The sequence below is a fragment of the Oncorhynchus kisutch genome, linkage group LG7, assembly GCF_002021735.2.
Source record: "Oncorhynchus kisutch isolate 150728-3 linkage group LG7, Okis_V2, whole genome shotgun sequence".
NCBI lineage: Eukaryota > Metazoa > Chordata > Actinopteri > Salmoniformes > Salmonidae > Oncorhynchus > Oncorhynchus kisutch.
Window position 1 is genome coordinate 31,175,153 of NC_034180.2, and position 22,240 is coordinate 31,197,392.

The 22,240-nt window shown below is 44.2% G+C and overlaps 2 protein-coding genes across 3 annotated transcripts in view; both read right to left on the reverse strand.

The window, feature by feature from the left end:
* The window catches only part of LOC109893748 (fibroblast growth factor receptor-like 1), a 47,272-nt gene extending 43,870 nt beyond the window's left edge, over positions 1–3,402 (reverse strand). Inside the window, exons 1-2 of the mRNA XM_031828930.1 lie at positions 2,961–3,402; positions 2,128–2,224 (exon numbers count right to left, since the gene is read on the reverse strand). Of these exons, the coding sequence (XP_031684790.1) occupies positions 2,128–2,191 (64 nt within the window). The 5' untranslated portion in view covers positions 2,192–2,224; positions 2,961–3,402. The remainder of the gene's footprint in view (positions 1–2,127; positions 2,225–2,960) is intronic.
* Positions 3,403–4,329: 927 nt separating this feature from the next.
* On the reverse strand, positions 4,330–21,033 carry LOC109893927 (lateral signaling target protein 2 homolog). Of its 2 annotated transcripts, XM_020487127.2 has the most exons (12): positions 20,889–21,033; positions 20,399–20,601; positions 20,212–20,301; positions 19,886–19,975; positions 19,698–19,799; positions 18,061–19,494; positions 16,543–16,641; positions 15,984–16,147; positions 7,111–7,221; positions 6,852–6,956; positions 6,634–6,737; positions 4,330–6,531 (listed from the first exon to the last, which is right to left on the reverse strand). In XM_020487127.2, the coding sequence occupies exons 1-12, from the start codon at positions 20,994–20,996 to the stop codon at positions 6,400–6,402; spliced, it is 2,742 nt and encodes a 913-aa protein (XP_020342716.1). In that variant the 5' UTR covers positions 20,997–21,033; the 3' UTR covers positions 4,330–6,399. The 2 variants fall into 2 exon arrangements, with proteins under 2 accessions (XP_020342716.1, XP_020342717.1); XM_020487128.2 differs by lacking the exon at positions 16,543–16,641.
* Between the last annotated feature and the right edge of the window lie 1,207 nt (positions 21,034–22,240).

Consider the following 22,240-nt stretch of genomic DNA (forward strand, 5'->3'; position numbering starts at 1 on the left):
CATTAGAAGCTCTGCCGGGACACATCACGGAGCACCTCCTACAGCTGCTGGGGGGAATACGAGGGAGGGGGGGGGGGGGTTGTCCAATGGGGTTCAAGGAATCAGTCCTGAGAAGGTTTCATGAATCCAAGCACAAGGGAGGACTGGTCCTGGCTTTCGTAGTGAGATAAATGATCAGACTGACGGCAGCAGGCTCATTATCACTCTAGTTCTTTAAGTTGGACTTAACCCGAGTTTAACATGTAAAAGTACAGAAGGTGATCATATAACGACCAAATGAAACCACTAAACACTTCCAATATGTTATTTTGAATTCACACGTAACTCAAAGGATTATCTCCGGCATAATTTCATTTGCATTTGTCAATGATGTTATCATTGCCTGTTAACTTTTACAGGGCACAGTTTTACAGCCACGACAGTCCCTACTCCTCTACAAAACCACGTGTCTGTAATCAAAACCTTTATTTGACAGAATATAAAACGGTGAAGTTGTTACTCTGGGATCACATTGTGTTATACCTGGGAGCTTGCTGCCACATCATTCCCTCTAAGGGATTATACAGTAGACTATGGGCTCTTTTCTATCAACTTCTGGAGACTTCATTTCACCCTGCAGTCCTGTATACCTGACAATTAAAACCATCCTATAAAAGCCAAATAAATTATTTAACTTAACTAAATTACATATTAAAACTTGGCCACTTAAAACTGAGCATATGATGTCAGAGAGGAGCATTACTAAATATTTTGGGGGGGACTGTTCACCAACAGTAAATATTTGTATCTGTTCTGGACCTATCTAAAATCACTTTCAGAAAGAAAGTATGAAAAACAGACTACATATGCCTATTTTTTTCTGTGATAAAATCAGTGCAGGCCACCGTGCATACAGATTAGGATGTCTCGTTTTTCTCTCTGCAGTCTATTTCCCCTGTTGGTTTTGTCCTTCCATTGACATCTGTAAATAGATATAATTGCCTGTCTAATCCTATTTAGCCTCCACGTCTTGTTTACTTTTGCTTTAGCTGTGTCGTGAAGGCTTGTCTGTCCTGCTGTGAATAAGGCATTGTCTGCAGGCCCACAGATGTAATCTGCCCACATCCAAACCACCTAGCGGCCCTCACCGGCCCTCACCTGCCCCGTATTGCAATGCCCTGTTAGCCACATGCATGTAGTACTTTTGAGAAGCCACTTCCATTTGCTGCCCTTCTGAGTTTAACAATGAGGAGAGAGGCGTAGAATAGGATGTCTGGCTTCCCACTGCGAGAGGCTGTAGAATACACTAAAAGTTTGTGTGAAAGTTTCAAAGCTGTTAAATTGAAAAGGTGACTTTCAAGCTCTACTGAGCTGTTCTGGACATTTTCAGCCGTTGATGACAGGTGATATTGTGGAAACCATACGCATAATTATACTATGCATTCTGCATTTGTCTTACATCCTCAATCAATGCAGGCAGTTTTCTGACCCTGAATCAAAGCAATAACACACTACACTGGTCATGGTCGTACACACACACATAGAGATGTGATGCTGAGAAAGTACGGTCCCTGGACCAACCCCGGGAGAGCTGGACTCTTACACCGACTTGTGTTCTTTCACTCTGGGAAGCTGATGGATGTGTTTGTTTGGCTTAGCTGTGGCGAATGTACACACAGTCACACACACATGGCCATGACTGAAAAGATCACACACGGGGGGGGGGGGGGGGGGGGGGGGGGGGGGGGGGGTAAGGGTTGGCTTTCTCTCTATTTCACCACTGTTGATTTTGGGTTCTGTTTAGAGTTTTTTCTACTTTTTCCCCTCTCTTTTCCCCTTACTTCTCAGTGTGAAGAAGTTAGAGCCAACTGAGATTTTCTTCATGTAAACAAAAAGCAACAGCGGTCAACCTAACTTAGACGAACTGATTTATCTGCTAATATTTCACTAAAACGATTGGACACTACTGTGTAGGCAAGAAAGCAAGAATGAAACCCACTGGGCAGCGGCGTCAATTCAACATCTATTCCACGTTGGTTCACCGGAATTTCATTGAAATGTGGAAACAATGTTGATTTAACCAGTGTGTGCCCAGTGTGAAGTCAAGTTACGTTAAGGAGAAAAATATCCTAAAGATGTATTACTCACCCCTTGCACAGTCAGACAACAGAACAGACTCAAAGATGAGCAGCATGATCTTGAGGACTCCCATCCTGAGTGAAGACAACTTAATGTTCCCCCAACTCTAAAAGACATATGGTAAAAAAACAAAAAAAACTCAGGCCTTCCAGATTCTGTAACTGCACACTGCAGAACTCACATCCACCCCCAGGGAAAAGCAGTTTGCCTCATTAGATGATATGGAAAATCTACAGTAAATGCTCTGCTTTGAATTTCCACATGTCCTTCAAGTCAGACTACAAGGCCATAGTGGAACTGAAATGCATGGGGATTTCTCTTATACATTAAAATGCATAGAGGAGATACACACATTTCTAAATAAATAAATTTTAAAAAATCATAGGATTGATGGATAAAATAACATATCTAGCCTGTGTTAGTATATTTATCTATTATTTTCAATAAATATCTGTGGTCAATATGGTGCAAACTCATTTAAGTAGTGCTGCTCTCACAGATTGCCCCCTCTGATAAATGAATATACAAGTAAAATGTATATTTATTATCTGAAACACAGCTATATTATATTGTATAGTTGTCACCATTTGCATTCATGAAATACCGTATAACATGTTACCATAGTCCATACATAGCCTATCTAAAAATTCAACATCATGTAAAATTAAATAGTAATTATTCATATAACTGTAAGCAATCAGTTGTTAATAATACGTAGCCATTCATGTCTTAAATTGAAATATATATATATTTCTATGAACTATTGCGAACAATATAATCGTATGAACAAGGTCATATGCAGTACATATTATGCACAACAATGTTGACTCTGAATTACATACCTGACGTTAACAGTGAATTAAGTTAACCTCGTATCAGCCTCTTCATTAAAAACGGGCAACCCATTCTCATAGAAGTCTGCACGGTCTCCATTATTTATTAGTGGCCGATTTCACCGACCGTTCTTGAACACAACTATAATGATCGCGGACTGCCTGTAGATCGGTAAATGGAATGGAAAAGCTGAAATCAGTCGAGGCATACAATCAAATGCGTCCATTAATCACAGATGGGTATCCATTTAAATGTTGCATTAAACTTCGACAAATTTGAAAAAATAGGTCGTTTTTAAAGTCTGTTTCCAACTGGTGTTTTTTAAAGTCTGTTTCCAACTGGTGTTTACAGTGGACTCTACTTCACATCCCACAATAATTACGGAGGGCAGAGATAGTTGCCATCCCAGTTCAACTTTTGACCAATCACATACAAGGGCTGGATAAATCTATCAAAATTAACTCTAAAATGAACACTATCATAATCCAATCGCTTAGATCACACGAGTAATTTATAAAAATGGTATATGCCTCAATTTAAATTGCCGAGGGTCACCCCTGTAACAGATCTAGGATAAGTTTCAAACCCAAATCCTGACCTTGACCATCACGAGAAAACAATACCGATCTTAGATCGCTATTTAAAAGGCAACTTTAATCCTACCCCCAGAATAACAGACAGGAGACCCACCATACCAGTCATAGTGAGTCTAACAAGATCCACATATGTTTTCAGCAATGCTTATCACATCCCCTGAAGAATAATTGGAAACATTCCATTGTTAGGGGTGTTACACTAATGTACTACGGATAACAGAGCTACATTGATCAGTCAGACAGCAGGCAATGCTGCATGAAATGAATAGGTGCTGCCACCCAGTGGGACTGGGATGTAATCTCACCTGAGAACGTGACAAGAGGCCAAGAGGCAGGGAACGTTTGTCTGGCTACCCAGCCACATCGCTCTGGCCAAATGGCGTTTATAGGGTGTGCACTAGTTTCCACAGCCATATATCACAGAAATTCGTGAAACAAAAAGTAACTTTTTTGGTTTTAGTTTAATATTAGGCATACGGTTAGCAGTGTGGTTAAAGTTAAATGTGAGATTAGGTTTAAGAATAGAAATGGTTAGAAATAGGCGGAGTTTATGACTGAGGCGGTCGTGATCGATAGAGCAGCTGAGATACATCCAGGGTCTTCAGGCAAGGGTAGCGTGCTCCAATGACATGAAATCCCTTTGGATCAAGTTGTGTGTGATTGATGCTGTGCACACAAGAGTCAAGACCATATCAATGACGAGTTGACATAAATGTCACAACTGCCTGAGAAAAGACGAACATGAATGGATAGTAGTAACACAGAAATTAGGATACACTTATTCAAAGGAAAAAGTCATTTAATTTTAATTTACATGGCATTTAAAATTAATAACATTCTTTCAGTTTTCCCAAATGTTTCACATGGCTCTTATTACTGAAATATGCTAGCCTTTACAAAATAACAAGCTCTGAAGTAATAGGATACACAGTCCTTGAATTACCGCACCATACTGAAAAAGTAGTAATAGATTTATAGATTTACAATTTCATTTTGTTTATAAAACAATTACGTAATTTTAAGGTCTTTAAATTTTCCCGCAATACAAATAAACCGTGTAGAAGTATAAAGCGATCTAGACAAGATAAAGCCTGAGAATTAGCTTATAAATCAGGGCAGATTTGATATAACTGGTGCAGACTTGAAGCGTAGAAGGCCATGGTTGTTTGAGCCAGTTATGTCAGATTGACCAGTCCTCTATCCACATCAACTCAAACACATTCTCCATTGTAACCTAGATGGTGAAGCTTTCCCTCCACATCAGAAATGACTCGAGGGAGCAGGCAGAAATCATGATGTAAGAGTAGAGGAAGTGGTTATCTACTGGGAATAGTAATACTTTGTGCAGAGAGGTATGGGGATAATGTATAACCAGGTAAGGATGAACAAAACAGTCTAGTTTCAATTTAACTTACTATCTGTAACATATTCTAACTGATCTCCCTACAGATCACATATGTTTCTGCAACAGCAGCAGCAGCTGGCATGTAATTTAGATCATGAAAATGGACATCAATGCTTAGTGTAGTAGTAGAGGTTCGTCTCGGTTTTGGTGAATCCTGTCTAGAAAAGTTTGCTATCAGTGTGACCCCTGGGAGAGTTGAAATATACTTAAGATAAATGTGTTTGGCAACAACATACACAGAGGGAAAAACTATATTGCACAAATCAGAAGGAAACAAAGCTGCCTTGACCAACTGATGGGAGACAGGTATCATAAACCTCTAAATAGTGGTGATATGCACTCCATGATTCTAACAATCAATTAATATAGATACTAATGTGTGGTAGGAGGTTAAAATCTCTCTCCACCAGAGGGCATTAAATGCCTGAGAGAGTGACTGATGTGACCATGACAATCTCAGAGGTTGAGGAGTAGCATGTTAAAGATGGGATGAGAAAAAGCTTTTTTTTAATAAACATTGTATGTTGTGACTGTAAAAGCAATGGGCACAGCCCTCATTGTCATTAAAGGCCAGCTAATCTTTGTGTCCTTTGACACACAGTCGATAAAATACAAATCCCATATGAAATTAAATCAAATTAAATTGCCGTTAAAAACATTGGCAAATTTCCGTGGTAGGAATCAATACATAAAATCTATTTTTTTGTTGCTTCGCTATTTAGGTAGCCTGATGAGGATTGCTTTCCCCTCCTCATCCTCACAGCATCAGGAATTACATGACAAACTAAAATTAAAACTTCTAGAGCCATTGCGGCCAAACAAGCGAGATCAGTTGTGCGGAGATCATCATCACTATCAACATAATTATCCTTATTTACATGTTTATTATGACTTCCATTCTTTAAAGTAATCGGAGCCCTGTCAGAGCTCTGGCACAAGTGTGGGAAGCCCGCTAAAGCATAGGACATGATGTCAGAAGGCCTTTGTTATACACAAGCAATAAAACAGAAAAGGCTTTCTCTCCCTCTTCAGCTGCAAATATTCCCAGAAGCTGTTCCTAAAGCACTGGACCGGTCCAGAGTAGCCTGTTCAAAACCCTACTTCCATTTTTTTCTTCATCTGCCTCTATAGGCAGGCAGGCAGGCAAGCAGGCAGGCAGGCAGGCAGGCAGGCAGGCATCAGTGAGTCAGGAGGAGGACAGCATAGCATTAGGCCCTTTGGTTCCCTTTCAGGCAGCAGCAGCATCTCAAAAACAACAGAAAGGGTCTAATCATGGTTTATGCGCCTCCACATCCGACCTCATTCCATCTCTCTGCCCTCTCATCCATGTCCTCTTTATTCCAAAGCCTTGCCTTGCTTTGCTGTGCAGTGTGATGAAGATGATCGATAAGGTTGCTCTGGGGGGGGGGGGGGGGGGGGGGGTGAAATCGGTTGATACAGCAGGGGTCAGATGCCAGTCTTGTCACTGTAGAACGGTGTGACGTGGAACATGTAGCAGTGCGTACACACCCTGACGGCCTTCACCTGGCCGTACCGCGGTAACGGGGCTGAGTGGGAGGAGCAGCGAGAGCAGAAAATCTAAAATGACACAGAACAAACAAGGTACATTTGATTGTTCTTCATTTATTTGATGTAGTATAGACAATTCTAAAGGAGATCTGTTCAGGTGTTTTGTGTTACCTTGCCACAGCTCCTACAGTGGTGCTTTCTGCGAATGACGGTGAAGGGGGCCTTACAGGTGATGCAGGAGTCACATTCCTCATCAGGAACCCAGTCTGGGGGATCTACATGGGAAAAGCAGGGGCACATTAATAGTGATGCTTGTTTATATGAATGTCACACTGTGTGCATGCACGTCATGTGTGTATGTGTTTTAAGGAGATAAGAGAGGTGCTGACCTTCAAACTGTCCCTCCAGGGCCTTGGCTGCCAGCTCCGAGGAGGAGATGGTCTCCTGACAGAGAGAACAGTCCTCCAGCACAGCACTGCGAAGCCCTGGACATGCTGCACCACCACACAGAGCACAGCCGTGTCATTACAATTAACATTACCATCACAGACAAACACACTGGAAGAACTACACTAAGACACCTGACATTACTGCAAGTTAACCCTGATGTAAAGACAAACAACCTAAACAGAAGCATCTGTTCCTCACCCTTCTCCTTGTCATTGTCCCCCTGCTCAGAGGTAGCCATGACTTCAAACAGTGTCTTCAGAATGCTTCGAAGGTCGGCGGCATAGTTTGTCTGCAGCTGGTCAGCAACACCTGGAGGTCAAGAGGAACCAATGACATTATTATTAATTGTTTTTTATTAGGATCACCATTAACTGACACCAATGGCGAAATCTAGTCTTACTAGGGTGCAACACAAAGAAAAATACATTCATGACAAAAGACTTAACAATTCACATATATTTAAAAACATTAACATGTAGTGTGTGTGTGTGTGTGTGTGTGTGTGTGTGTGTGTGTGTGTGTGTGTGTGTGTGTGTATCTATCAGTTACAAATACGTCACATGGGGGAGAGGCGTTGCTTTATTTGTTTTTTTAAACCAGGTTTGCTGTTCACTTGCGCTGTATGAGATGAAATCATGGCTCTGTATAATATTGTACGTTTCCTTGAATTTGACCTGGGGACTGTGAAAATACCCTTGGTGGCATGTCTGGTGTGTGCATCAGTGCTGTGTGTAAGTTACTATACAAACTATTTGGAATTTCCAACACATTGTTTCTTATAAAAACAAGAAGCGATGCAGTCAATCGTTTCTCAAGTCTTAGCCAAGAGAAACTGGATATTAGCCCTCTGATTACAATGAAGAGCAAAACGTGCCACTCTGTTCTAGGCCAGCTGCAGCTTAACTAGGTCCTTCTAGTATAACTGGACAATAATCAAGACAGGATAAAACTAGAGCCTGCAGGACTTGCTTTGTGGAGTGTGGTGTCAAAAAGCATAGCAAAAGCATCTCTATTACGGACAGACCTCTCCCCATCTTTACAACCACTGAATCTATATGTTTTGAACATAAGTTTACAATGGAAGGTAACGCCAAGTAATTTACTCTCCTCAACTTGCGCAACGGTCACACCATTCATTACCAGATTCAGCTGACGTCTAGAATTTAAGGAATGATTTGTACCATATACAATAATCTTAATTTTAGAGATGTTCAGGACCAGTTTATTACTGGCCACCCATTCTAACTGACTGCAACTCTGTTTAGGCTTGCAGTGATTTCACAAGCTGTGGTTGCTGATTTGTATTGGGTTGAACCATCATCATGGACATATAAGCTTTGTTAAATGCCAGTGGTAGGTCATTGGTAAAAATAGAAAATAGTCGAAGGGAGCTGCCCTGGCGATACACCACACAATGAACAACGGTGTTGGAGGAGATGGCTGCCGTTTTACGGGCTCCTAACCAATTGTGCTATTGTGTGCAGGTTTTTTGGCGTTATTTGTAACTTATTTTGTACATAATGTTTCTGCCACCGTCTCTTATGACCGAAAATACCTTCTGGATATCAGCACAGCGATTACTCACCTCCTACTGGACAAAGATCTTTTCTTTAACGAGTCAGACGCAAAGGATTTACTTCAGACACCCAACAAGGCCCAAATCTCTGATTCGCATGAGAAGGAGATATCGGGACATAGGTTGGGGTGTCTTGTAAGGATCCAACGGCGAGTGGGTAATCCAACTCTACCATCAGTCCTATTAGCCCACGTGCAATCATTGGATAGCAAACTGGATGAGCTTCGATCAACACTATCCTACCAACGGGACATTAAGAACTGTAATATCTCATGTTTCACCGAGTTGTGGCTGAACGACAACATGGATAACAGTGGGCTGGGTTTTCCGTTCATCGGCAAGATAGAATAGCTGCCTCCGGTAAGTACAAGGGGTGGCGTTCTGTGTCTAATTGTCAATAACAGCTGGTGCACAAAATCGAATATTAAGGAACGCTCAAGGATTTGCTTGCCTGAAGTAGAGAATCTCATGATAAGCTGTAGACTGCACTATTTATCACGAGAGTTATCTATATTTTTCGTAGCTGTCTATTTACCACCACAAACTGATGCTGGCACTAAGACCGCACTCACCAAGCTGTATAAGGCCATAAGCAAACAAGAAAACCGGGGAGCCAAGTGGCCGGGGACTTTAATGAAAGGAAACTTCTTCCGATGGCATTGAGGAGTATACCACATCAGTCACTGGGTTCATTAATAAGTGCATTGATGATCCCCACAGTGACTGTACGTACATACCCCAACCAGAAGCCATAGATTACAGGCAACATCCGCACTGAGCTAAAGGGTAGAGCTGCCGCTTTCAAGGAGCGGGACTCTAACCCGGAAGCTTATAAGAAATCCCGCTATGCCCCCCAACGAACCATCAAACAGGCAAAGTGTCAATACAGGACTAAGATTGAATCCTACTACACCGGCTCCAACACTTGTCGGATGTGGCAGGGCTTGCAAACTATTATGGACTACAAAGGGAAGAACAGCCGCGAGGTCTCCAGTGACACGAGCCTAGCAGACGAGCCAAATTACTTATATGCTCGCGTCGAGGCAAGCAACACTGAATGCAGGAGAGCACCAGCTGTTCCGGATGACAGTGTGATAACACTCTCCTTAGCCGATGTGAGTAAGACCTTTAAACAGGTCAACATTCACAAGGCCACAGGGCCAGACGGATTACCAGGACATGTCTCTGAGCATGCGTTGACCAACTGCAAGTGTCTTCACTGACATTTTCAACCTGTCCCTGACCGATTCTGTAATACCAACATGTTTCAAGCAGACCGCCATAGTTCCTTTGTCAAAGAAAACCTGCCTAAATGACTCCCGACCCATAGCACTCACGTCTGTAGCCATGAAGCACTTTGAAAGGCTGGTCATGGCTCACAACACCATTATCTCAGAAAACCTAGACCAACTACAATTTGCATACCGCCCCAACAGATCCACAATGACGCAATCTCTATTGCACTCCACACTGCCCTTTCCCACCTGAACAAAAGGAACACCTACGTGAGAAAGCTATTCATTGACTACAGCTCAGTGTTCAACACCATAGTGCCCTGAAAGCTCATCACTAAGCTAAGGACCCTGGGACTAAACACCTCCATCTGCAACTGGATCCTGGACTTCCTGACAGGCCCCCCCCAGGCGGTAAGTGTAGGTAACTACACATCTGCTATGCTGATCCTCAACATGGGGCCCCTCAGGGGTGTGTGCTCAGTCCCCTCCTGTACTCCCTGTTCACCCATGACTGCATGGCCAAGCACGACTCCAACACCATCATTCATTCTGCCGATGACAAAAATAGTGGTAGGCCTGATCACCGACAACGATGAGACAGCCTATAGGGAGATCAGAGAACTGGCAGTGTGGTGCCAGGAGAACAACCTCTCCCTCAACGTGATCAAGACAAAGGAGATGACTGTGGAATACAGGAAAAGGAGGACAGAGCACGCCCCCATTCTCATCAACGGGGCTGCAGTGGAGCAGGTTGAGATCTTCATCCACTGGGAACGGATACAGCTTTAGAACAAAGTTCTACAGTATTAATACAAATATCATCAATACATGTGGATGATATAACTCAAGTAGCATTTGTAAACACCCTGATAGGTTGATTAATACCCTGAACCAGATTAGAAATCTTGAGCGGCCAGCATGATGAGCGGCGATCTTGATGAAAACCAGTCAATATTCAGGTCCCCAAGAAAGTAGACCTCTCAGTTTACATCATATACACTATTAAGGATTGTACACACAGACATTATCTTAGGTACTGACTGTTAGCACTTGGTGGCCTATAGCAACATTGTAAAATAATAGGCTTCGATGAGACTGGTGAACCTGAAACCACAACGCTTTAATAACACTTGACATGAGATCTTGTCTAAACATTACATGGATATGGCTCTGAATATATACAGCAACACCTCCCCCATAGGCATTCCTGTCTCTTCTGTAGATATTATATCCTTGAATTGCTACTGCTGTATCATGAAAGGAATTATCTAAGTGAGTCTCAGAAGTGGCTAATATATGAATGTTATCTGATGTTATCAAGTTAATGATTTCATGAGCCTTATTACAAAACATTTGCACCTCCTTTTGCCCTCAGAACAGCCTCAAATTGTCGGGGCATGGACTCTACAAGGTGTCGAAAGCACTCCACAGGGATGCTGACCCATGTTGATTCCAATGCTTCGAACAGTTGTGTCAAGTTGGCTGGATGTCCTTTGGGTGGTGGACCATTTTTAGCCCTTTACTGGGTAGTTTATCAGAAATGGAAATAAAAATGGAAAAGAACAAAACAAAGCAAAAAAATTAAAACAGCATTCCATCAATCAGTTTGTGTGTGTAATTGTGTGTGTGTGCTGGGGGGTTGAAGCTACGAAACGACATGCTTGGCTCTCATCCCTTCCAGGCTTTTGGGAGGGAGGGTGGACAATGAGACTGTCACAGTGGATGTAAGTAATGTCCCCACGCGCTTTGGCAGCTTTCATGGCTGGAATAAGTTCTTTCCTCTTCTGGCGCACTGCTTCAGGATAGTCCTCGTTGTCCTCAAACGCCGTCCAGGTCTTGTGTGGAGATTTTGCAATTCCGTCCCCAACAATATTGTTCCGCCTTGATTCTCCCTCAAGATAATCCGATTTCTCCGTCATTGTTATCATGGATTCACATACACAACTGATGTCCTCTCTCAATGACTTACAGATTGCGGTCATCTTGCCGTTCTCCTCTTTAAACTCATCGAGCTGACACTGGGAGAACTGCTAACTGTTCTTCAGGTCCTGGACCTCTCTGGTCAGATAACTAATAAAATAATGGACTGACTCCACCAGTATTTGGACAAAATGGCTTAAAGTTATCTTTTTGTTATAAAAATTGCTTGTAGAACAATTTTTTGTCCTCAACGGTACTCCCACCGGCTTTGGTCTTTGTCATGGTAGTAATGTGGGCTACTTTGTTACTCCTCTCAGTTCCAGACAGGGCAGGTCGCAAGGCAGACGGAAACAGCAGGGATTCAAAACAGTCACTACCGGGACAATCCGTAATCCCAGCTGAATGGGCTGTGGGGTGTGTACAAGCTGCTAAGAAAGTTAGCTAGCTATCAAGCTAGCCAGGTTAACGTTACTTAGACGTTGGCGCACGCACTAGCCTAGCAAGGGAACAATGAGCTACTTCTCTGGAGCAAAATAGACCTGCTATTCTTCCATGTAATACATTGAACGCCCTACACCGTGATGGTGAATAAATAAGTCCATTAATTCATAGTTATTTTGCAAAAGAAAGCCACGAGAAAGATACACGTTTCAATGCATGCCACTGGAACGGGGTGCAACTGTGGTGCATATGAGAAAAGCATTGTGGAATAAGTTGTAAAGCCGTTGGAGGGTGTTTGGAGTACAGATCAGTAAAGTAATAAAAGTACATTTTCATTTTGGAGTCAAAGTATTAATAACAAAATAAACAAAAACATGAGCAACAGACTGATTTACCCCATCAAACTACAGCTATACCATTGGAGCGAGAGACAACTATCCATTCTAGGATCCCTATTGTTTTCTCTATATATGCAGCCTCTTGGTGATGTCTTCAGAAACACAATGTCAACTTTCCCTGTTATGCAGACGGCACACAAGCTGTACATTTAGATGTAACATGGTGAAATCCCAAAATTGCCTACCCTGGAGGCATGTGTTTCAGACAAGAGGAAGTGAATAGCGGAAAATGCTTTACTTTTAAACTCGGGCAAAACAGAGATGCTAGTTCAAGGTCCTACTCTGGACCCTGATCTCTACTTCAATGAACATATAAAAAATATTTAATGACCAGCTTCGCATGTCATCTTCGTAACATTTGAAAATTCTGAAACTTTTTGGGCCAACTTTGATGCAGAAACGCTAATCAATGCTTTTGTCACTTCAAGATTAGACTACTGCAATGCTCTACTCTCCGGGTACCTGGATAAGACACTAAATAACCTTCAGCTAATTCTAAATTAGAGGTCGACCGATTAACCGGAATAGCCGATTTCAAGTTTTCATAACAATCGGAAATCGGCATTTTTGGACACCGATCATGGACGATTACATTGCACTCCGAGGAAACTGCGTGGCAGGCTGACTACCTGTTATGCAAGTGCAGCAAGGAGCCACGGTAAGGTGCTAGCTAGCATTAAACGTATCTTATAAAAAACTATCAATCTTAACATAATCACTAGTTAAACTAGTAATATCATCAACCATGTGTAGTTATCTAGCTTGTCCTGCGTTGCATATAATTGATGTGGTGCCTGTTAAATTATCATTGCATCATAGCCTACTACGCTAAACAGGTGATTTAAAAAGCGCATTCGCGAAAAAAAGCACTGTTGTTGCACCAATGTGTACCTAACCATTAACATTCAACGCCTTTCTTAAAATCAATACACAAGTATATATTTTTTTAAACCTGCATATTTAGTTAATATTGCCTGCTAACATGAATTTCTTTTACCAAGGGAAATTGTGTCACTTCTCTAGCATTCTGTGCAACAGAGTCAGGGTATATGCAGCAGTTTGGGCCGCCTGGCAAGTTTAACTAATTTGCCAGAATTTTACGTAATTAATGACATGACGTTGAAGGTTGTGCAATGTAACAGGAATATTTAGACTTAAAACGGTTCCGTATTTCACTGAAAGAATAAACGTTTTATTTTCTAAATGATAGTTTCCGGATTTGACCTGGGGCGGCAGGGTAGCCTAGCGGTTAGAGCGTTGGACTAGTAACCGAAAGGTTGCAAGTTCAAATCCCCGAGCTGACAAGGTACAAATCTGTCGTTCTGCCCCTGAACAGGCAGTTAACCCACTGTTCCTAGGCCGTCATTGAAAATAAGAATTTGTTCTTAACTGACTTGCCTAGTAAAATAAAGGTAAAATAAAAAATGACCTACGGCTTGTGTGTTATGTTATAATTATGTCTATGATGTGATATTTGATAGAGCAGTCTGGCTGAGCGGTGGCAGGCAGCAGCGGGCTCGTAAGCATTCATTCAAACAGCACTTTCGTGCCTTTGCCAGCAGCTCTTCGCAATGCTTCAAGCATTGAGCTGTTTATGACTTCAAACCTATCAACTCCCGAGATTAGGCTGGTGTAACCGATGTGAAATGGATAGCTAGTTAGCAAGGTGCGCGCTAATAGCATTTCAAACGTCACTCGCTCTGAGACTTGGAGTAGTTGTTCCCCTTGCTCTGCAAGGGCCGTGGATTTTGTGGAGCGATAGGTAACGCATGCTTCGAGTGTGGCTGTTGTCGATGTGTTCCTGGTTCGAGCCCAGTTAGGGACGAGGAGAGGGACGGAAGCTATACTGTTACACTGGCAATAGTAAAGTGCCTATAAGAACATCCAATAGTCAAAGGTATATGAAATACAAATGGTAGAAAGAGAAATGGTCCTATAATAACCTGAACCTAAAACTTCTTACCTGAGAATATTGAAGACGCATGTTGAAAGGAACCACCAGCTTTCATATATTCTCATGTTCTGCATGTTCTGAGCAAGGAACTTAAACGTTTTATTTTTTTACATGGCACATATTGCACTTTTACTTTCTTCTCCAACACTTTGTTTTGCATTATTTAAACCAAATTGAACATGTTTAATTATTTATTTGAAGCTAAATTGATTTGATTGATGTATTATATTAAGTTAAAATAAGTGTTTCAATATTGTTGTAATTGTCATTATTACAAAAAAATAAAAAAACAAATCGGCTGATTAATCGGTATCTGCTTTTTTTTGGGTCCTCCAATAATCGGTATCGGTACTGAAAAATCATAACCTCTACTCTAAATACGGCTGCTAGAATCTTGTCTAGAAACCCCAAAAACATCATATTACCCCAGTGCTAGCCTCCCTACACTGGCTTCTGCCGATTTGGTTCTGCCTTACATACCTACACTAGTCACAAGACGCAAGGCTCCTTCTAAGCAAACAGCTGGTCTCAACCTCAGTCGTTACTGAAGACTCATCTCTTCAGTATGTCCTATGATTGAGTGTAGTCTGGCCCAGGAGCGTGAAGGCGAATGGCAAGGCACTGGCGTGACGAACCACCCTTGCTGTCGCTGCCTTGCCAGATCTCTTAACTCCACTGGGATTCTCTGCCTCTGACCCTATTACGGGGCCGAGTCACTGGCTTGCTCATGCTCTTCCATCCTTCCTGTCCTCGGGCTTGTGCGGTGGGGAGATCTTTGTGGGCTATAATGGGCCTTGTCTCAGGGTAGTAAGTTAGTGGCCTGGTGATATCCCTAGTGGTGTGGGGGCTGTGCTTTGCCAAAGTGGGTGGGGGTTACCCTTGTCCGGGGGTAACTTTGGACAGGGCCACAATGTCCCCGACCCACCAGGACTGTCTCCTGTATCTATGCTGCAATAGTCTGTGCCGGGGGACTAGAGTCAGTCTGTTATATATGGTGTAATTCTCCTGTCTTATCTGGTGTCCTGTGGGTTCTTAGATATGTTTGCTCTAATTCTCCCATCCCCCCCCCCCCAGAGAACCTGAGGCCTAGGACCATGCCTCAGGACTACCTGGCCTGATGACTCCTGCCTGTCCTGTCCCCAGTTACCTGGTCGTCCTGGTCCACCCCCCCACACACATACTGTCTCGACCTCTAAATGCTCAGCTGAAATTAACTCCCGAGGTGCTGACCTCTTGCACTCTGTACAACCACTGTGATTATTAATTGACCCTGCCGGTCTTCTATGAACATCTTGAAGAACGACCTGGCCTTACCGGTCACGTACTCTTATAATCTCCACCGGGCACAGCCAGAAGAGCAAGCCTGGTTACCATCTTAGTTATTTCCTAGATTCTTGACTTTGTAGGGAGTTTTTCCGAGCCACCGTGCCTCTACATTAGACACTCTCTGGGGTTTTAGGCTCGGTTACTGTACAAGCACTTTGTGACAACTGCTGTTGTAAAAAGGGCTCTATAAATACATTTGATTGATTGATTGAGAGACATACCCGATATGCAGACGAAGAGGCGGTGGATGAGGTCACTGCTGCTGTGGAAGCGCGAGCGGATCTTGTTCCTGGCGGCCATCTTAGCAGCCTGCAGGGCCAGCTGGATTTCATGATGGTCCAGATCCTCTGACGTCCCCGAGCTCGTGGTCAGACTGCTGACAGGGCTGGAGCAGGCAGGGGGAGCGCACATGCACACACACACACAGAGAGAGCGACAGAGAGAGAGAGAGAGAGAGATACAGTGAAGGGAGATGGAGACAGAATGGAGAGAGGGGCAGGGGCGGGACAGTCACATTCATTGTAATTCTTATCAACACACAACACTGCTCACCAGCATATTGTGTACTGTAATGAATATGCATTGTACAATAGGGGTTGTGTTTGATTTCAATCTCAAAGTGAGTAATGGGTGAAATAGAGATGTTGATGGGAAAGGTTTATATGACCATAAGCTGTAACATAGGGATGTATGAAACAGAAACACACACACACACACACACACACACACACACACACACACACTACAGATACAGCTGCTCACAAATGGGTCAGCGGTTACCTGGCTGTGTAAGCACTGCTGGACAGACTACATGTGGTGACAGACACACTCTCACAGTCACTACTGGAGACTGAGCTGAGAGGAGAGTCCTGGAAAAAACTGGGAATAACAAAAAAAGAGGAAAAGCTAAATAATTAAATAAAAAATAAACTGATAACAGATGGGCAATATAAAATAGGATCTGTGAATGTTACGCTACAAGAGTAGCATAAAGCAAAGTGCAAATAGCAAACAGAACATAAAACTGGATGACAAGATGTGGACTAAATTAGCCAGACCAGACGTGAAGGAAGTTTGCTTTCAAAAGAGATAAATGACTAAGGTAAATGGTAAATGACTGTTGTTGAGGCCTACCTGCTATGAAACGGAGCCCTAATAAACACACCCAAACACCACATATATAGCACAGTGCATTCTGAAAGGATTCAGACCCCTCGTCCACATTTTGTTATGTTACAGCCTTATTCTAAAATTGATTCAATTGTCCCCCCCCTTATCAATCTACACATAATACACCATAATGACAAAGCAAAAACAGATGTAAACATTTTGCAAATGTATTAAAAGTAATAAAAATAAATAGCTTCTTCACATACAATTCCAGTCAAAGTTGACACACCTACTCATTCCAGGGTCTTTCTTTCTTTGTACTGTTTTCTACATTGTAGAATAACAGTGAAGACAAAACAATGAAATAACACATATAGAATCATGTAGTTACCACAAAAGTGTTAAACAAATCAAAATATATTTTAGATACTTCAAAGTAGCCATCCTTTGCCTTGATGACAGCTTTGCACACTCATGAGAAACAAGATTCTCTGGTCTGATGAAACCAAGATTAAACTCTTTGGCCTGAATGCCAAGCGTCACGTCTGGAGGAAACCTGGCACAGTCCCTACGGTGAAACATCGGTGGCAGCATCATGCTCTGGGTTTTTCAGTGGCAGAGACTGGGAGACTAGTCAGGATCGAGGAAAAGATGAACAGAGCAAAGTACAGGAGAGATACTTGATGAAAACCTGCTCAAGAGCGCTCAGGACCTCAGGCTGGGGCTAAGGTTCACCTTCCAACAGGACAATGACCTTAAGCACACAGCCAAGACAAAGCACGAATGGCTTCGGGACAAGTCTCCGAATGTCCTTGAGTGGCCCAGTCAGAGCCTGGAATCTAACATCTCTGGAGAGACCTGAAAATAGCTGTGCTGCGATGCTCCCCATCCAACCTGACAGCTTGAGAGGATCTGCAGAGAAGAATGGTAGAAACTCCCCAAATACAGGTGTGCCAAGATGGTAGCGTTTTACCCATGAAGACTTGAGGCTGTAATCGCTGCCAAAGGAGCAAATGTGATATTTAAGTCTAAAAACCTGTTTTTCGTTTGTCATTATGGGGTATTGTGTATAGATTTAGGGGGAAAAAACAATTTATCAATTTTAAAATAAGGCTGTAACGTAACAAAATGTGGAAAAAGGGGGGTCAAGGGGTCTGAATACTTTCCAAATGCTCTGTATATTCATACCTAGTGTTCTTCTTGATCTCTTCCTTGGACTCACTGTCTGCCTCTCTGGTCCCCGTCCTGTCCCTTCCCCCGCTGGCCTGAGGCCTCCTCACTGTCCTGCACTGGTGGGAACAAGGTTCTGGGGTTCCCCTTACCCCAATGGGGCTCCTGTTCTGGCCCAGGCACTGCTGAGGTGCCGGGGCCACCACCACCAGGCACTTGTCACAGTGCTGGTCCCCTTCCTCCACCCCTGGAGCTGGCTCTGAGGTGCAGCGAGAGGGGGGAGAGTCCCCTTTCCCATGTAGGTCGTGTCCTGAGGAAGCTAGGCGGCAGGCAGAGGACTGGATGACAGAGCTGTGGGGCTTGCAGTGCTGGTCCAACCCCAGGCCCATTCCCAGCCCTGTGGTGTCCATGGTGAGGGTGTCATCATGGCTGACCTCACAGCTGCCGCAGCAGACACAGGAGTTGAGCAGGCAGTTTGTGGCCACCAGGGGGGCGCATGGCTCTGTCTCTGAGGAGGAGAGGGGTCGGGGCAAGAGCAGCTTGTCCACAGCCATCTCAGTCAGGCTGGGGGAGTGGGGGTTGAAAATGACGGTGGCCGATAGCTTCATCCCTCCCATGCGGTGTGCGATGACCTCAGCAGTTTCCGCCCCCTCCAGGCCCACCTCCCAGCCGTTAGTGTAGGGCAGGGGCTCCCGGCCAGGGCTGGGACCGGGTCGCTTGGTGCTGGGGCACTGTGAGGGATGGCTGTGGGGCTGCGGGGACAGATCTGTCTGGGCTTCAGTGGGCCATCCATTCCTGGATGAGTCGGTAAGGGGGCCAGACCTGCTGGGCTGAGGAGAAGAGGGCTGAGGGGCGAGGTTAGAAGGCGAGGTTAGACGACTGCTGGTCACAAGGTCCCCTCCTGCATCCAGGTCCTCCATGAAGAAGACTCTGTCCTCCTCCTCGTGGTAGAGACCTGTCCTGCCCTGGCCCACCAGCACCCGGATGGGGGAGGCCTCGGTGCTAGAGCCACCGATAGAGCCCCCTCTGTTGGGGCGGTGGGCTGGGGACTGGCCCTGGCTGGGAGGGGACAGCAGCGTGAACATCTCGTCCCCCACGCGGTGCACCATCATGTTGAGCTGTTCAATCTCCTCCTCATCATATTGCATGGAGCAGGCCTGGTCCGCCTCCTCCGCCTCCTCACACAGACCACCCTGCTCCTCCTCTCCCCCCCTTTCCACCTCCTCCCACTGCCTGTCCTCCTCATCCTGGATGTGGGAGATGCTAAGAGACAGCACCTCCTGTTGCTCGCTCTCAGTCGGCTCCTCCGGGATGTCACCGGTGGGGCTGCTGGATGAGAGGGGGTCTGGGGTAGGGGGAAGCTCAGGGACTAGGGGGAACCCGTCCTGAGAGATACAGAGGCTCCGCTCCAGTGTCAACAACTCCTCCTCTGACAGGGTCTGGAGCAGGTCCCTATGGGAATAACACAACCTTAATAAGATACTTAAACGCCCAGCCTAAAATAATCACGCAATGAGGATGATACTGGCCCATGATTTTTAGACTGTTCGGCAAAGTCGAATTATGTTCACAAGATTGTCGCGATGGTTCAGAGCTATTTTCTACCTATGATTAAATACAGAGGACAATCTATACATGCATCCTCTTAACAGTACCTGATCTTCTTCAGTAAAGTACGGAAGGGCCGGAAGAGCTCAGACATGTCCCCTGGTTTCCTATCCAGGTTGAGTGGACCTTCACCGTACACCACCAGACCACTGAGAGACCAGGGGATTACAACATGTTATTAGTATCAGAGACTTCTAGAAGACGAACAAGAGGAGACAGAGAAAACAACACTTACCACACAATGGCTAGTCTGGGGATTGTAAACATCAGAGCGGGTTCATAGTCATCGATCATGTCTTGGCTGAGATAGCCCAGCTTGAGCGCCCTAAGACAAACACAACAAAGACGTGAGGCTGTGAAATAATATTGGACAACCACTTGACATTTTTTATAAACCCTGCATGCATGGAGTACCATGTCTGAAACTTGCTAAACCACTCGACTGTCATCTGAGTACCAACTCTAACGTTACAAACCTAAAAACTCAAACCTTCACACTGTCCCGTTGCTTTTCCCCGTGACATGGTTCGTCTCCCTTTCTCCGTCACCAATACAACTCACCTCTCCACAGTCTCACAGAAGAGGACAATCACATCCTGCTGAACATAGTATTCTTTGGGAGACTTCACAGGCACCATGGCTGATACATAGCTGACAGACAGAGGGAATCATAGAAAAATACATTAAATGCATAGTCAAATATGTTGATGATGTCCAATAGTGTAAGATGCTGATGTCCTGTAGCTACCTGAGCTCAAACTCAGCAAAGAGGCTGTCGAAGTGGCGCAGCGTGTCCCTCATGCGGTCTGTGTAGAAGTTGAGGTCTCGGAGGGCCTGGTCTCGCGTGATGTTGCGGACCTCCTCCAGACTATGGGTCAGGTCCTTGGCGAGAGGCCTCATGGCCATGCTCTCTATCTCCCTGTTCATGATGATGGAGCCTGCAGCTAGACACTACACGTAAAGATGAGAGAGAGAGAAGGGAATGACGTGTTATTTAACTCGTGTTATTTCATTCAAATATTGTATATTTTTCTTCAAGACAAACTTGTCTATGCACAAGTGGCTAACAAGGAATAATGAGTTATACAATGATCCAGCTGACCATTACATTGTGAAAACAGATCGGAAACATGACTGTAAATGATGAATGCCTATAGTGTCAAGCAGACTAACATTCATGCAGAGTACATATTGTTAATGTGATGTGACATGATACTGGAGGGGATACAGTACAGTACCTCAGCCCCAAACCACAGCTGTCCAGCCAGGTTGTCATGGCGAATCTCCTCTGGGAACTTGACACAGAAGTCTCTGTTGGCTCTGTCACCAGGGATACATTCATCCATGATCTGGTTGATAACGTTCAACACATTGTCCTGCAGACACAGGGAGTGACAGGGATAGAGATTGAATAAATGAGTGAATAAACGTACTGAACAAAAAACAGGGTGTCAAGATAAAATGTACTGAATGAAAAGGGGTGTCAATAAGACAAATTCTGTTGGTGACGAACGACCGCAAACAAAACGCGGAAGTTTTGATCATGATGTTTCACAAACTACCAGACAAACTGTCTGGAGAACTCTGAACAGGGAACAGGCTGAAAACAATTAAACAGGCCAATGCACAGAATGGTCCCATTACAGACCTCAATCAGCCCCCCACTAAATCCCATAATTCCAGTGGTGCAGACAAACTGTCCCGCACAGTGAGAGCTAATCAAGAGCTTGTGCCGCTGGCATGTACAACAGTTCGAACAATGAGCCTTTCTCTCCCTCCCTCTCTCTCCAGGAACAGCACTACGTCGCTGCTGCTAGCCCTGAGGAGCAAGATTAAAAAGCTTAACTACAGACTTCATTGCAGTGCTGTACTACCTACGCCGTGGCCGGGTCCCAGTGCCCCCACCAGCCCAATGCTCATCTGGCCATTGTCCTGTGTGCTACACTACAGTTTGGCCTAATCTTGAACACCAGCAGCCTCTCATCGCACAACATGACGATGTTGAGATGATACCTACACTAGCAGAAGATAGATGGAGAGCTTGCTCGCTCTACACGCCTACGCTCTAAGTTGATGCTTTGCCAGGAAAAGAGAAAAGAAGAACGAGCAATCTCTTCCACTGGTGCAGTCCATGCTGTGAGAGCAACTATGTCAACATAACTTGTGCAGCTTGGCACCTCTGAGACCCACGGCCATCAAGAAGAGCTCCTAACAGAAACGTTAGGGGTGGAGAGGACAACTCTCCACCGTCAGACCACTTGGCTTCCATTCAGGGGGTCTCATGTATAGGTGGTATTATTAAAGCATGTTGGTAACATGGTGTTCCTTGTCTCAACGAGGTAACCTACATCAAAATACGTTTAGAACTATGAGAGTTAAAAGTCTACCTGACAAGTATCACATATACTACGGGTTAAACCGCATTTTGTTTCACAGAAATATTAGTGTGGAAGCAAAACACTAGCTGAGAGAATAAGAGGCCGTGTTGCGTCCCTGAAGCACTTATTTTCTTTCAGGGGGAAATATGGAATGAGCCAAACCAGGATTGATGATTCTCAGTCGCTGAAAACGTCCTGCAGTCCAGCTAAAA